Consider the following 12,953-nt stretch of genomic DNA (forward strand, 5'->3'; position numbering starts at 1 on the left):
GGCTGCATGTAGATGGGGCAAGGGCCCTGAGCTGATGATGAGGCTAACCAGCCTGACTGTGCCAGGATCACCCAAACCCTCTCTGCTGCATGCTATTTTTAATCTGTAAAACATAATAATAATGGTTATTTTTAGTGTGCAATTATCGACTCACTGATACATGCTCAAGGCGCTAAGATGTGTCTTGAGGCAGGTGTTGATGATGTCTGGGTTGACGAAGATGTGTCTTGAGGCAGGTGCTGATGATGTCTTTGTTGACGAAGATGTGTCTTGAGGCAGGTGTTGATGATGTCTGTGTTGATGAAGATGTGTGTGGTGGCAGGTGTTGATGATGTCTGTGTTGTTACAGATGAACCATCTGGCCCGAGAGTGTGTGAACACGTTTGTCCAGGACGAGGATGGGGAGGGAAGTCAGTCGTCCAGCTCACTGGAGGAGAAGTCCTTCACAGACTACGTGCTACAGACAGTGGGAGGACAGCGCAGCAACTACGTGCTCAATGGGTGCGGCAGACACAGACTTGTTTATATCGTACCCAGTCATCCTTGTAATTTGTTTATGCCACTTTCCACTTTACTAATGGAAAGTATTAAATAAAGTTTGTATGATGGAAATGTAAACTCAGACATTTTGAAAATGTGACTTTTCCTCAGCATTAACTTCATATTCTAACTCTACTTATTCCACCCCGACCATGCCATGGTTTATTTGTCATGGCTCTGTAAAAGGTCTGTGGTCACATGGTGATTATGACCGCCTCCGTGTTGTAGTGGTTAGAGCGTCCGCCCGGAGAGCGGAGGTCGCGGGTTCGATCCCCAACCACGTCATACCAAAAATTGTTAAAATATACTTGTTGGTCCCTGTCTGGCACTCGGCATTAATGGGTACAACAAGGACGGGTCGGCTCGGAGTCAGTATAATGTGTCTGAGTGGGGTATTCATGCATGCGGCATGGTTTGTCAGTGGGCTAGCACTATAAAACCAGCTTCAGTCTGGGCTAGTACAAGCAGCCGCACATACACATACACACGCATGCACGTCGTCATATGAGCGAAATATTTTCAAGCACGACGTTAAACCCAATTTCACCTCACCTCACCTCACATGGTGATTATTGCTAATTTTATCAGAAATTCATGCATTTCAAATTTTGTCTGCAGTTGGCTGTGACAATTCAGTTAAGTTATATATGCTTTAAACATGAGCAGTTTAGGAAAATGGTCTACTCATTGGCTTAAGAGTTCTCTCAAGACAACCTGGAACCCAGGAAATATAGAAACGGAATACCTTAGAATATATGAAATTCTTAATGATATGGATTACATGCAAGTCAGTACTCAATGGTTTAAAACCTGGAGCACGGAATATTGAAGTTCATCAATTCGCCCACAGATTAAGTAAACCACGAATTCATCGGAAGATTGCTTTGACCAGCTTGATGTTCCCGGAGCCTCTGTTTGGCTGCAAGTGTACAGCGTGTGAGGAAGCGATGGGAGGGGAGGACAACACTGCCTTGTCCCACAGTCTCAGTGAGCACCTGCAGAAGTTCCCCATCAGGTAAACACATGTCACCTTCACCATGGCCGTCACATCGCAAACACGTTGCCTTGTTCCTTGGACTTTCTGAACAGATGTCAAAATTGTCCGCAATGCCCAATCTGTGTTCTTTTGCCATTAAGCTGACATGCCACGATATGCTCCTTGTGATATTGGTCAATTTTGCAATGAAGCTGAAAGGCCATGTTATGCTCACCCCTCCTGAGATAAAGCTTTTTGCCTTCTTTCTTAGATGTTCTGTACAAGATACTGAGCCTGTAACAGATCTGATGTAAAACTTCCTCACCTTAACTGGCTTATGAAAGGCCTTATATCTTGTAGTCTGTTTGAATCTGAAAATGTTTCAAGTTAGATTCTGCCTTCAAATGGATCATGTACTTGAAATTTCCCAAAGCAGTCATTATCTTAAGTGAATTACCTAAAAAGTTAGAAAGAAAGTATCTGTTGAAGGCAACACAACCTTTTCATGGTCAGTAACCATAATGGTATCTCCCTTCAAGTGGTTGCCTGCATCTGCGTTCATAGAATGTTTACATTACAAGACTTGTTGTAACCATGGTAACTGCGCTGTTGTTGCAGTGGGCGTGTCCAGGTGCAGCTAGATGACCATGTGGTCATCAAGGGTGACCGTACAGGATACATCCGCTATGTTGGACATCTGGACAAAATCGGACAACCCAACATGATATTTGTAGGCTTGGAACTTGATGCTCCTGGTAAGTATTCTCTTTGTCCAGACACAGTGTGGTGTACACAGTTTGAAGTAGTCCCTTCCTACCATGGGGATCATGACACTGAATGTCTGAGAACAGTTGCGGAAGTCCAGTCTGGCTGTCTCTACCATGGGGATCATGACACTGAATGTCTGAGAACAGTGGCGGAAGTCCAGTCTGGCTGTCTCTACCATGGGGATCATGACACTGAATGTCTGAGAACAGTGGCGGAAGTCCAGTCTGGCTGTCCCCTTCCATGGGGATCATGACACTGAATGTCTGAGAACAGTGGTGGAAGTCCAGTCTGGCTGTCTCTACCATGGGGATCATGACACTGAATGTCTGAGAACAGTGGCGGAAGTCCAGTCTGGCTGTCCCCTTCCATGGGGATCATGACACTGAATGTCTGAGAACAGTGGTGGAAGTCCAGTCTGGCTGTCTCTACCATGGGGATCATGACACTGAATGTCTGAGAACAGTGGCGGAAGTCCAGTCTGGCTGTCCCTTCCATGGGGATCATGACACTGAATGTCTGAGAACAGTGGCGGAAGTCCAGTCTGGCTGTCCCCTACCTTGCTATGTATCTGTGAAAGGGGCGGTCTGGCTGTCCCCTACCTTGCTATGTATCTGTGAAAGGGGCGGTGGGGTAGCCTAGTGCTTAAAGCATTTGCTCATCATGCTGAAGACATGGGTTTGATTCCCCACTGGGGACAATGTGTGAAGCCCATTTCTGGTGTCCCCCACCATTATATTGCTGGAATATTGCTAAAAGTGGTGTAAACCTAAACTGACTCACTATCTCTGACAGAAATACCCCATCAATAGCAGATACATTCATTCACTTCATTTAGCGAAATATTGGGACTAGCCCACATATAGACATGTTTGTATATACAGCTTGTATTTCTGTTTGCAGTGGGTCGGCATGATGGCTCTTTAGATGGGAAACGTTATTTTTATTGTCGGAAGGATCATGGAATATTTCTGCCGCTCCATGACATTGTCTGTCATGTACATGGGAAGGTATGTCATGATTGTAACACTTAATTCCATTTAAATAGACCTACCAACCATTCACTGGAAATACTATATTGTGTACCCTTGCCCACCCCATTCTACACAGCTATAGATCCTTTTAAAGAGTTCACTTTACTACAGAAAATAAGGTATTTTGATTACACCTTGTATTGTTCAGATTATTGCCGCAAGTGACAGAGGATGCTTTAAGACCTGATTTTTGTAGACCTAATTGTTATTGTCTATTTTAGAAACACGAGTCACAGGATATGGATGAGAGGATCAAGAAATCACACCATGCCCCTCCGACATCGTCTCCCCTCCCACGCAGCCGGATACGAGCCTTGGCTCGGCGGAAACTGGAGAAGAAGGAACTGGCGTCCTTCTTTAATAAGGACAACAATAGGTAGGACGGGTATTGATAGGGTGTGTGTATTGACAGGGTGCATGTATGACAGGGTGCGTGTATTGACAGGGTGTGTGTATTGACAGGGTGCATGTATTGACAGGGTGTGTGTATTGACAGGGTGCGTGTATTGACAGGGTGCATGTATTGACAGGGTGCGTGTATTGACAGGGTGCATGTATTGACAGGGTGTGTGTATTGACAGGGTGTGTGTATTGACAGGGTGCGTGTATTGACAGGGTGCGTGTATTGACAGGGTGTGTGTATTGACAGGGTGCGTGTATTGACAGGGTGCGTGTATGGACAGGGTGAGTGTATTGACAGGGTGTGTGTATTGACAGGGTGAGTGTATTGACAGGGTGCATGTATGGACAGGGTGCATGTATTGACAGGGTGCGTGTATTGACAGGGTGTGTGTATTGACAGGGTGCATGTATGGACAGGGTGCGTGTATTGACAGGGTGTGTGTATTGACAGGGTGCGTGTATTGGACAGGGTGCGTGTATTGACAGGGTGCGTGTATTGACAGGGTGTGTGTATTGACAGGGTGTGTGTATTGACAGGGTGTGTGTATTGACAGGGTGCATGTATTGACAGGGTGAGTGTATTGACAGGGTGTGTGTATTGACAGGGTGCGTGTATTGACAGGGTGTGTGTATTGACAGGGTGCATGTATTGACAGGGTGCATGTATTGACAGGGTGCGTGTATTGACAGGGTGCGTGTATTGACAGGGTGACAGGTGTATGGACAGGGTATGGAAAGGGTGCATGTATTGACAGGGTGTGTGTATGGACAGGGTGGTGTGTATGGACAGGGTGTGTGTATTGACAGGGTGCGTGTATTGACAGGGTGCGTGTATGGACAGGGTGTGTGTATTGACAGGGTGCATGTATTGACAGGGTGCATGTATTGACAGGGTGTGTGTATTGACAGGGTGTGTGTATGGACAGGGTGCATGTATGGACAGGGTGTGTGTATTGACAGGGTGAGTGTATTGACAGGGTGTGTGTATTGACAGGGTGGACAGAGATGCGTGATTGACAGGGGTGTGTATTGACAGGGGGCATGTGTATTGACAGGGTCTGTGTATTGGCAGCATATATCTGTATTGACATGGGGTGCATGTATTGACAGGGTGTGTGTATTGACAGGGTGTGTGTGTGATAGGGTGCATGTGTGTATTGACAGGGTGTGTGTATTGACAGGGTGCGTGTATTGGCAGGGTGTGTGTATTGTATTGACAGGGTGTGTGTATTGACAGGGTGAGTGTATTGACAGGGTGTGTGTATTGACAGGGTGTGTGTATTGACAGGGTGAGTGTATTGACAGGGTCTGTGTATTGACAGGGTGCGTGTATTGACAGGGTGCATGTGTATTGACAGGGTCTGTGTATTGACAGGGTCAGTGTATTGACAGGGTGTGTGTATTGACAGGGTGTGTGTATTGACAGGGTGTGTGTATTGACAGGGTGCATGTATTGACAGGTGCATGTATTACATGGACAGGGTGAGTGTATGGACAGAGGTGAGTGTATGGACAGGTGTGTGTATTGACAGGGTGCGTGTATTGACAGGGGTGTGTGTATTGACAGGGTGCGTTGTATTGACAGGGTGCGTGTATTGACAGAAGTGCGTGTATGGACAGGGTGCGTGTATTGACAGGGTGTGTGTATTGACAGGGTGTGTGTATGGACAGGGTGCGTGTATGGACAGGGTGCATGTATTGACAGGGTATGCATGTATTGACAGGGTGTGTGTATTGACAGGGTAGTGTATTGACAGGGTGTGTGTATTGACAGGGTGTGTGTATTGACAGGGTCGTCGTGTATTGACAGGTGTGTGTGTATTGACAGGGTGCGTGTATTGACAGGGTGGTGTGTATGTATGGACAGGGTGCGTGTATTGACAGGGTGCTGTGTATTGATATTGACAGGGTGTGTGGTGTGTATGTATGGACAGGGTGTGTGTATTGACAGGGTGTGTGTATGGACAGGGTGCGTGTATGGACAGGGTGTGTGCAGTGTATGGACAGGGATGCGTGTATGGACAGGGTGCAGTGTATTGACAGGGTGAGTGTATTGACAGGGTGCAGTGTATTGACAGGGGTGTGTATATTGACAGGTGCATGTATATTGACAGGGTGTGTGTATTGACAGGGGGTGTGTATATATGGACAGGGTGCATGTATGGACAGGGTGTGTATATGACAGGAGTGTGTGTATTGACAGGGTGTGTGTATTGACAGGGTGCATGTATGGACAGGGTGTGTGGAATTATGAGTACAGTGTATTGACAGGGTGCGTGTATGGACAGGGTGCGTGTATTGACAGTGCGTGTATGTGATGAGTGTATTGACAGGGTGTGTATGTGTATTGACAGAAGTGCGTGTATGGCATGGACAGGTCTGTGTATGGACAGGGAAGTGTGTGTATTGACAGAGGTATGTATTGTGTGTGTATTGACAGGGTGTGTGTATTGACAGGGTGTGTGTATTGACAGGTGTGTGTATTGACATTGGCAGGGTGTGTGTATTGGCAGGGTGTGTGTATTGGCAGGGTGCGTGTATTGACATGTATTGACAGGGTGTGTGTGTATTGACAGGGTGTGTGTATGGACACAGACAGTGTGTGTATTGGACAGGGTGTGTGTGTGACAGAAGTGGTGCAGTGTATTGACAGGGTGTGTATGACAGGGTGCATGTATTGACAGGGTGTGTATAAGTGTGTATGGACAGGGTGTGTGTATTGACAGGGTGTGTATATTGACAAGTGCGTGTATTGACAGGGTGCGTGTATTGACAGGGTGCGTGTATTGACAGGGTGCGTGTATTGACAGGGTGCGTGTATTGACAGGGGTGTATTGACAGGGTGTGTGTATTGACAGGGTGAGATGCGTATGTATGGTGTGTGTATTGGACAGTGGTGCAGGGTGCATGTATTGTATTGACAGGGTGAGTGTATTGAGTGTGTGTATTGACAGGGTGCATGTATTGACAGGGTGTGTGTATTGACAGGGTGGGTGTATATATTGACAGGGTGCGTGTATGTATGACAGGACAGTGTATGGACAGACAGGTGTGTGTATTGACAGGATGCAGTATGGACAGGGTGCGTGTATTGACAGGGTGTGTGTATTGACAGGGTGCGTGTATTGACAGGTGTGTGTATTGACACAGTGGGTGTGTATTGACAGGGTGTGTGTATTGACAGACAGGGTGTATTGTGTATTGACAGGGTGTATTGACAGGGTGTGTGTATGGACAGGGTGTGTGTATGCGTGTATGGACAGGGTGTGTGTATGGACAGGGTGAGTGTATATGACAGGGTGCAGGTATGGACAGGGTGAGTGTATTGACAGGGTGAGTGTATTGACAGGGTGCAGGTATTGACAAGGTGTGTATATTGACAGGGTGCATGTATTGACAGGGTGTGTATATTGACGGTGTGTATATTGACAGGGTGCGTGTATGGACAGGGTGTGTGTATTGACAGGGTGCGTGTATTGACAGGATGCATGTATTGACAGGGTGTGTGTATGGACAGGTGCGTGTATTGACAGGGTGAGTGTATTGACAGGGTGCAGGTATTGACAGGTGTGTGTATGGACAGGGTGCCTGTATTGACAGGATGTGTGTATTGACAGGGTGTGTGTATTAACAGGGTGTTGCTGTTGATGGGGTGTCTGTGAGGTTATGAATGACAGGAAGACTGTAAGACTTACAGAAATAGTGATCCATAGAGATTGACCTTCCTTTCAAGCTTCAAAATCAGGAAAGACAGCTATCGGACTTGATTTGATGTTAGTTTTTAGACAATGTTCTTCAATAAGATGTTTGTTCTTACATTTGGTAAAGGAATTTATATATCTGCCTGATCATAATGTATATATTCAGAGGCAAAATTTATTGTGACATGGAATATTTTCATTGTGATCTGGATTATTTTAAGTTAAACCAGAGAAAAAATAATAGGGTCAATAAATCACAACCAAACAGTTGTTCAAATTGCACAGAGTTTGCAAGAAGTATGACGTGTTTGAGAAATGGCCAGCTTATAAAGGCCAGTCATCTAGGCCAGTCATCTAGACCATTATCATTTCCACTCAATGCAAGCTTAAGAAGTGCAGAAATCAGAAAAACACCTCTATCAATTGTTCTGAAACAAATTTCACATGCTGGGCCTCAGGGAAATGAGGCCTAGAGTTAAGCGTCATTCTGGTACCTTGGGGCGTGAAGTTGCCCATAGAAACACCATAATAGACCATCCCCATAGTGGCCAACCACCAGTAACATCCCCATGGATTCGAACAGTGTGCCTCCAACACATGTTCCAGCCAGCAAACCTGACATGTACCTGTACCTGGCAACAGAGGGGGTATCTGCGGGAACAGTTGGACGACATCTATGCATCTACATCATCTGTGCAAGAAGTCCAGCCCGACTGCCAATTCTCATGCCAGAACATCGGCGTCAACATCTCCGGTGTAGTAAGCAACACTTTGGGAGCATGTGAGTTTAGAAGAGTTCTTAAGTGATGAGTCCCGTTTCCTTATTCCGTGAGCTGACGGCAGGACACGTGTCTACAGGGACAGTGTCCAGGCCATATGTTCTGGTAGGGGATCTTTCTGGATAATGGGTGGGATAATAGCTGCAGCAATTACACCATTGTTTCTGATTGAGGGGAACACGAATGCTGTCAGGTACTGAGAAGAGATTAAGCAAATATTCGCTTTACTGTTTTGCAACAGAATGACTCTGGAGCCAACTTTTAACACGATAACGCCAGACCATGCGCTGATTGAGTTGAACAGCAGTATCTTAATCAGAACACTGATAACCTGTCACCTTGACCTCAAACATCCCCAGATTTGTCAGCTACAGAACACGACTGGGATGAAGTAAAGCAATGTACAACATGTCATCATACTCCTTCAGCAACTCTGCAGAAACTCCAGCAAATCCTAACATGGATATAGAATGATCTTCCCAAGGACATTCATCGTCATTTAGTGGCTTCATGGAGGCGGGCCGGGCCTGCTTCTTCATGGAGGCGGGCCGGGCCTGCATCAATACACAAGGTGGACCGCCTCACTGATGACCGTGTGAACTTGTCTGTGAACACCCTCCACTTGTGGCTCATAACCATTTGACAGGAGCACTGTTCTTGTGAACTGTTGATTGTTACCATACCTTGAAACTTTTGTCTTTCCACGCAATAATATTTCATTCGTGGCAATGAAAGTTTAACATTGATTCTCTTTGTCCTTTGTGTGCCAAAATAATTTTTGCTTTTGAGTATGTATATATATACTTCCCATTAAAAGTTTTGACTCACTTAAAACACTTAAAACTTAGTTTAGAACAGTTGCCTGAAGTAAGTGGCTATATTTACACTAGTGAGTCTAAACTTTTGATGGGAAGTATATATATGCAACACAGTGAGTGAGTTTATTTGTTAGTGAAGCTTTAATATATACTTGAACTGTTTGTGTACTTAAATTCTCTTTTTGCTTTGACAGGAAACAAAATTCAGATGATGTCTTGTGATCGTGGCTTCTGCAATTGTACAGAGAATGGCTGTCTGTCATCATCGATCCACCTCATCGTCTGCTGCCCTCACGGACACAAGTCATAAAACATGGGGAGGGCACAACAATAAGTTACTTGTCAGATTCTTGTCTTTTTCTGTCAATGTCAGGATGATTGTGTGTTTTTTGTGTCTTAATATTGTGATGACATCACAAGTTTGTTAACAACAACTAAATACATGACATTTCTGATCAACAAGTCACTAGTTAGTTGTGGTCTCCCTTCAATCTCTTTTTTAAGTTCTAATGTGACTAAAGGCAACATGTACTTTCACTCATCATCTGCTTGAAGAACCTGATCTTGTTGTCTCTTCTAAACTGATTGCTGACCAACAGTGTGTGGACAGCGAGAACCTGGGACTGGATGACACAACCAGACGATTCCTGTTGGAAAGTTTTGAAAACGAGTGGGAGAACTATTTCGGCAGCTTCACTACCCCTACTTGTACTCTACTGCCTGTGTCTGGCCTGTGTGTCCACCATTAGAGGTTTTTAGTTAGCCTGTCTCGGAAAAGTGTAGCTGAATATTTTTCATATGATTTTGCAAGCTGCAGTTCTGAGCTTTGACTGCTCATTCAAGTTACCTGAAGCTATATCAGTATGAATGTTGATAAATATGAGCTATGTTGGCATGTATGTAAGAAATGGTTTGTACGTCTGTGATAAGGAAATTGCTAGTTCATTGTGGAGGGCCAGGGTGTTGCCTGCAACAAACAGGACCCAAACAGCAGTGTCTTCACTGGACTGCAGTGACCTGGAGAAACACCTTGTGGGCTTGGTGCATGGACTACAGCGACATGGAGAAACTTGGTGCATGGACTACAGTGACCTGGAAAAAGATGTTGTGAATTTGGTGTATGGACTTGAGTGACCTGGAGAAACACCTTGTGGGCTTGGTGCATGGACTATAGTGACATGGAGAAACTTGGTGCATGGACTACAGTGACCTGGAGAAAGATGTTGTGAATTTGGTGCATGGACTACAGTGACCTGGAGAATGATGTGAATTTGGTGCATGGTCAACGATAACCTGGAGAAACATCTTGTGGGCTTGGTGCATGGACTACAGTGACCTGGAGAAACATCTTGTGGGCTTGGTGCATGGACTACAGTGACCTGGAGAAACATCTTGTGGGCTTGGTGCATGGACTACAGTGACCTGGAGAAACATCTTGTGGGCTTGGTGCATGGACTACAGTGACCTGGAGAAAGGTCTTGTGGGCTTGGTGCATGGACTACAGTGACCTGGAGAAACATCTTGTGGGCTTGGGCATGGACTGGACTGGAGAAACATCTTGTGGGCTTGGTGCATGGACTACAGTGGAGAAACATCTTGTGGGCTTGGTGCATGGACTACAGTGACCTGGAGAAACATCTTGTGGGCTTGGTGCATGGACTACAGTGACCTGGAGAATGATGTTGTGACTTAGTGCATCTTGACCTGGAGAAACTTGGGCTTGGTGCATGGACTACAGTGACCTGGAGAAACATCTTGTGGGCTTGGTGCATGGACTACAGTGATGAGAAACATCTTGTGGGCTTGGTGCATGGACTACAGTGACCTTGAGAAACATCTTGTGGGCTTGGTGCATGGACTACAGTGACCTGGAGAAACATCTTGTGGGCTTGGTGCATGGACTACAGTGACCTGAGAAACATCTTGTGGGCTTGGTGCATGGACTACAGTGACCTGGAGAAACATCTTGTGCTTGGGCATTGACCTGGAGAAACATCTTGTGGGCTTGGTGCATGGACTACAGTGACCTGGAGAAACATCTTGTGGGCTTGGTGCATGGACTACAGTGACCTGGAGAAACATCTTGTGGGCTTGGTGCATGGACTACAGTGAGTGACCTGGAGAAACATCTTGTGGGCTTGGTGCATGGACTACAGTGACCTGAGGGCTTGGTGCATGGACTACAGTGACCTGGAGAAACATCTTGTGGGCTTGGTGCATGGACTACAGTGACCTGGAGAAACATCTTGTGGGCTTGGTGCATGGACTACAGTGACCTGGAGAAACATCTTGTGGGCTTGGATACAGTGACCATGGACTTAGTGCATGGACTACAGTGACCTGGAGAAACATCTTGTGGGCTTGGTGCATGGACTACAGTGACCTGGAGAAACTCCTTGTGGGCTTGGTGCATGGACTACAGTGACCTGGAGAAACATCTTGTGGGCTTGGTGCATGGACTACAGTGACCTTGAGAAACATCTTGTGGGCTTGGTGCATGGACTACAGTGACCTGGAGAAACATCTTGTGGGCTTGGTGCATGGACTACAGTGACCTGGAGAAACATCTTGTGGGCTTGGTGCATGGACTACAGTGACCTGGAGAAACATCTTGTGGGCTTGGTGCATGGACTACAGTGACCTGGAGAAACATCTTGTGGGCTTGGTGCATGGACTACAGTGACCTGGAGAAACATCTTGTGGGCTTGGTGCATGGACTACAGTGACCTGGAGAATGATGTTGTGAATTTAGTGCATGGTCAACAATGACCTTGAGAAACATCTTGTGGGCTTGGTGCATGGACTACAGTGACCTGGAGAAACTCCTTGTGGGCTTGGTGCATGGACTACAGTGACCTGGAGAAACATCTTGTGGGCTTGGTGCATGGACTACAGTGACCTGGAGAAAGGTCTTGTGGGCTTGGTGCATGGACTACAGTGACCTGGAGAAACTCCTTGTGGGCTTGGTGCATGGACTACAGTGACCTGGAGAAAGGTCTTGTGGGCTTGGTGCATGGACTACAGTGACCTGGAGAAACATCTTGTGGGCTTGGTGCATGGACTACAGTGACCTGGAGAAAGGTCTTGTGGGCTTGGTGCATGGACTACAGTGACCTGGAGAAACACATCATAGCGGTGACTTGATGTCTGTCTTAGAAATATGTTCCCATATTGACTGTCAATCAATATTTGATATATGGAGCATGTCACCATGTTCTTCTACAATTTTCGCTACAAGTGTCAACTGTTTGTAGAAGAAAATGAATTGAAACACAAAACAAGTATCCATGAAACTTAGTTCCAGACTTTTGTAACATCGTGGTTGTAACTGGCCATGTCTCTGTCGCTGCAGCCTGGTTTGATCTTTTATATATCGAAGTACTTCATGAAGTATATGATCTGGGAGCTGTTAAAGGGAGGTTATCTGTGGTAACAACTCCCTCAATGAACTATAATTACAGCTGTTTCGAAAACTGTTCTCTGTTGATAATTTATTGCCAAATGTTGTCTGAAGAAGGTGTTAGGATGGTTCCATTGTTATGTTTCTGTGTGAGGGAACCCCCAAATCCGGGAGCTCCATTGTCTCTTTCCTGTAGTTCTTAATGTTACAGCTACATTCATTTAGTGAAGATGCCGTCCACATTCAGTTCCATATTATTATTGTACTGTTGTATGATTGACGTCTGTTATTTATGAAATACTGCATGTTTTCAGGGTAGCATATCTGAAGTAACTTTGGCAATGTTTTTAAGCAAACAGTAAAACCCAATATATGAAATTGCATTGGCAATATGTTCCGTTTTTCAGCTGAAACCAAAATGATAATGCATTTGATTCAGTTTCAAAATTCCGAAATACTAAAGTAACCTATACAGTATAATTGGTGTAAATCATAAAATCTTGAGTGTTGCCATGGATTCTGGCATGCTGCTAAGATG

General features: G+C 45.5%; 1 protein-coding gene and 1 long non-coding RNA gene across 2 annotated transcripts in view; one reads left to right on the forward strand and one right to left on the reverse strand.

The window, feature by feature from the left end:
- Nucleotides 1-10,542, forward strand: part of LOC124273916 — a 72,172-nt gene extending 61,630 nt beyond the window's left edge. The window contains exons 7-12 of the mRNA XM_046709259.1: nt 307-501; nt 1,391-1,555; nt 2,135-2,271; nt 3,185-3,291; nt 3,537-3,691; nt 9,210-10,542. Coding sequence (XP_046565215.1) covers nt 307-501; nt 1,391-1,555; nt 2,135-2,271; nt 3,185-3,291; nt 3,537-3,691; nt 9,210-9,237 — 787 coding nt within the window. The 3' untranslated portion in view covers nt 9,238-10,542. The remainder of the gene's footprint in view (nt 1-306; nt 502-1,390; nt 1,556-2,134; nt 2,272-3,184; nt 3,292-3,536; nt 3,692-9,209) is intronic.
- Nucleotides 10,543-10,599: 57 nt separating this feature from the next.
- On the reverse strand, nt 10,600-11,525 carry LOC124273946. The gene is made up of 5 exons (XR_006897784.1): nt 11,356-11,525; nt 11,206-11,291; nt 11,000-11,085; nt 10,884-10,968; nt 10,600-10,684 (listed from the first exon to the last, which is right to left on the reverse strand). It is a non-coding gene; the product is annotated as an uncharacterized LOC124273946 (long non-coding RNA).
- Nucleotides 11,526-12,953: the final 1,428 nt, after the last annotated feature.

This window comes from Haliotis rubra, unplaced genomic scaffold, assembly GCF_003918875.1.
Source record: "Haliotis rubra isolate DU_JTF1 unplaced genomic scaffold, ASM391887v1 Scf186, whole genome shotgun sequence".
Taxonomy (NCBI): domain Eukaryota; kingdom Metazoa; phylum Mollusca; class Gastropoda; order Lepetellida; family Haliotidae; genus Haliotis; species Haliotis rubra.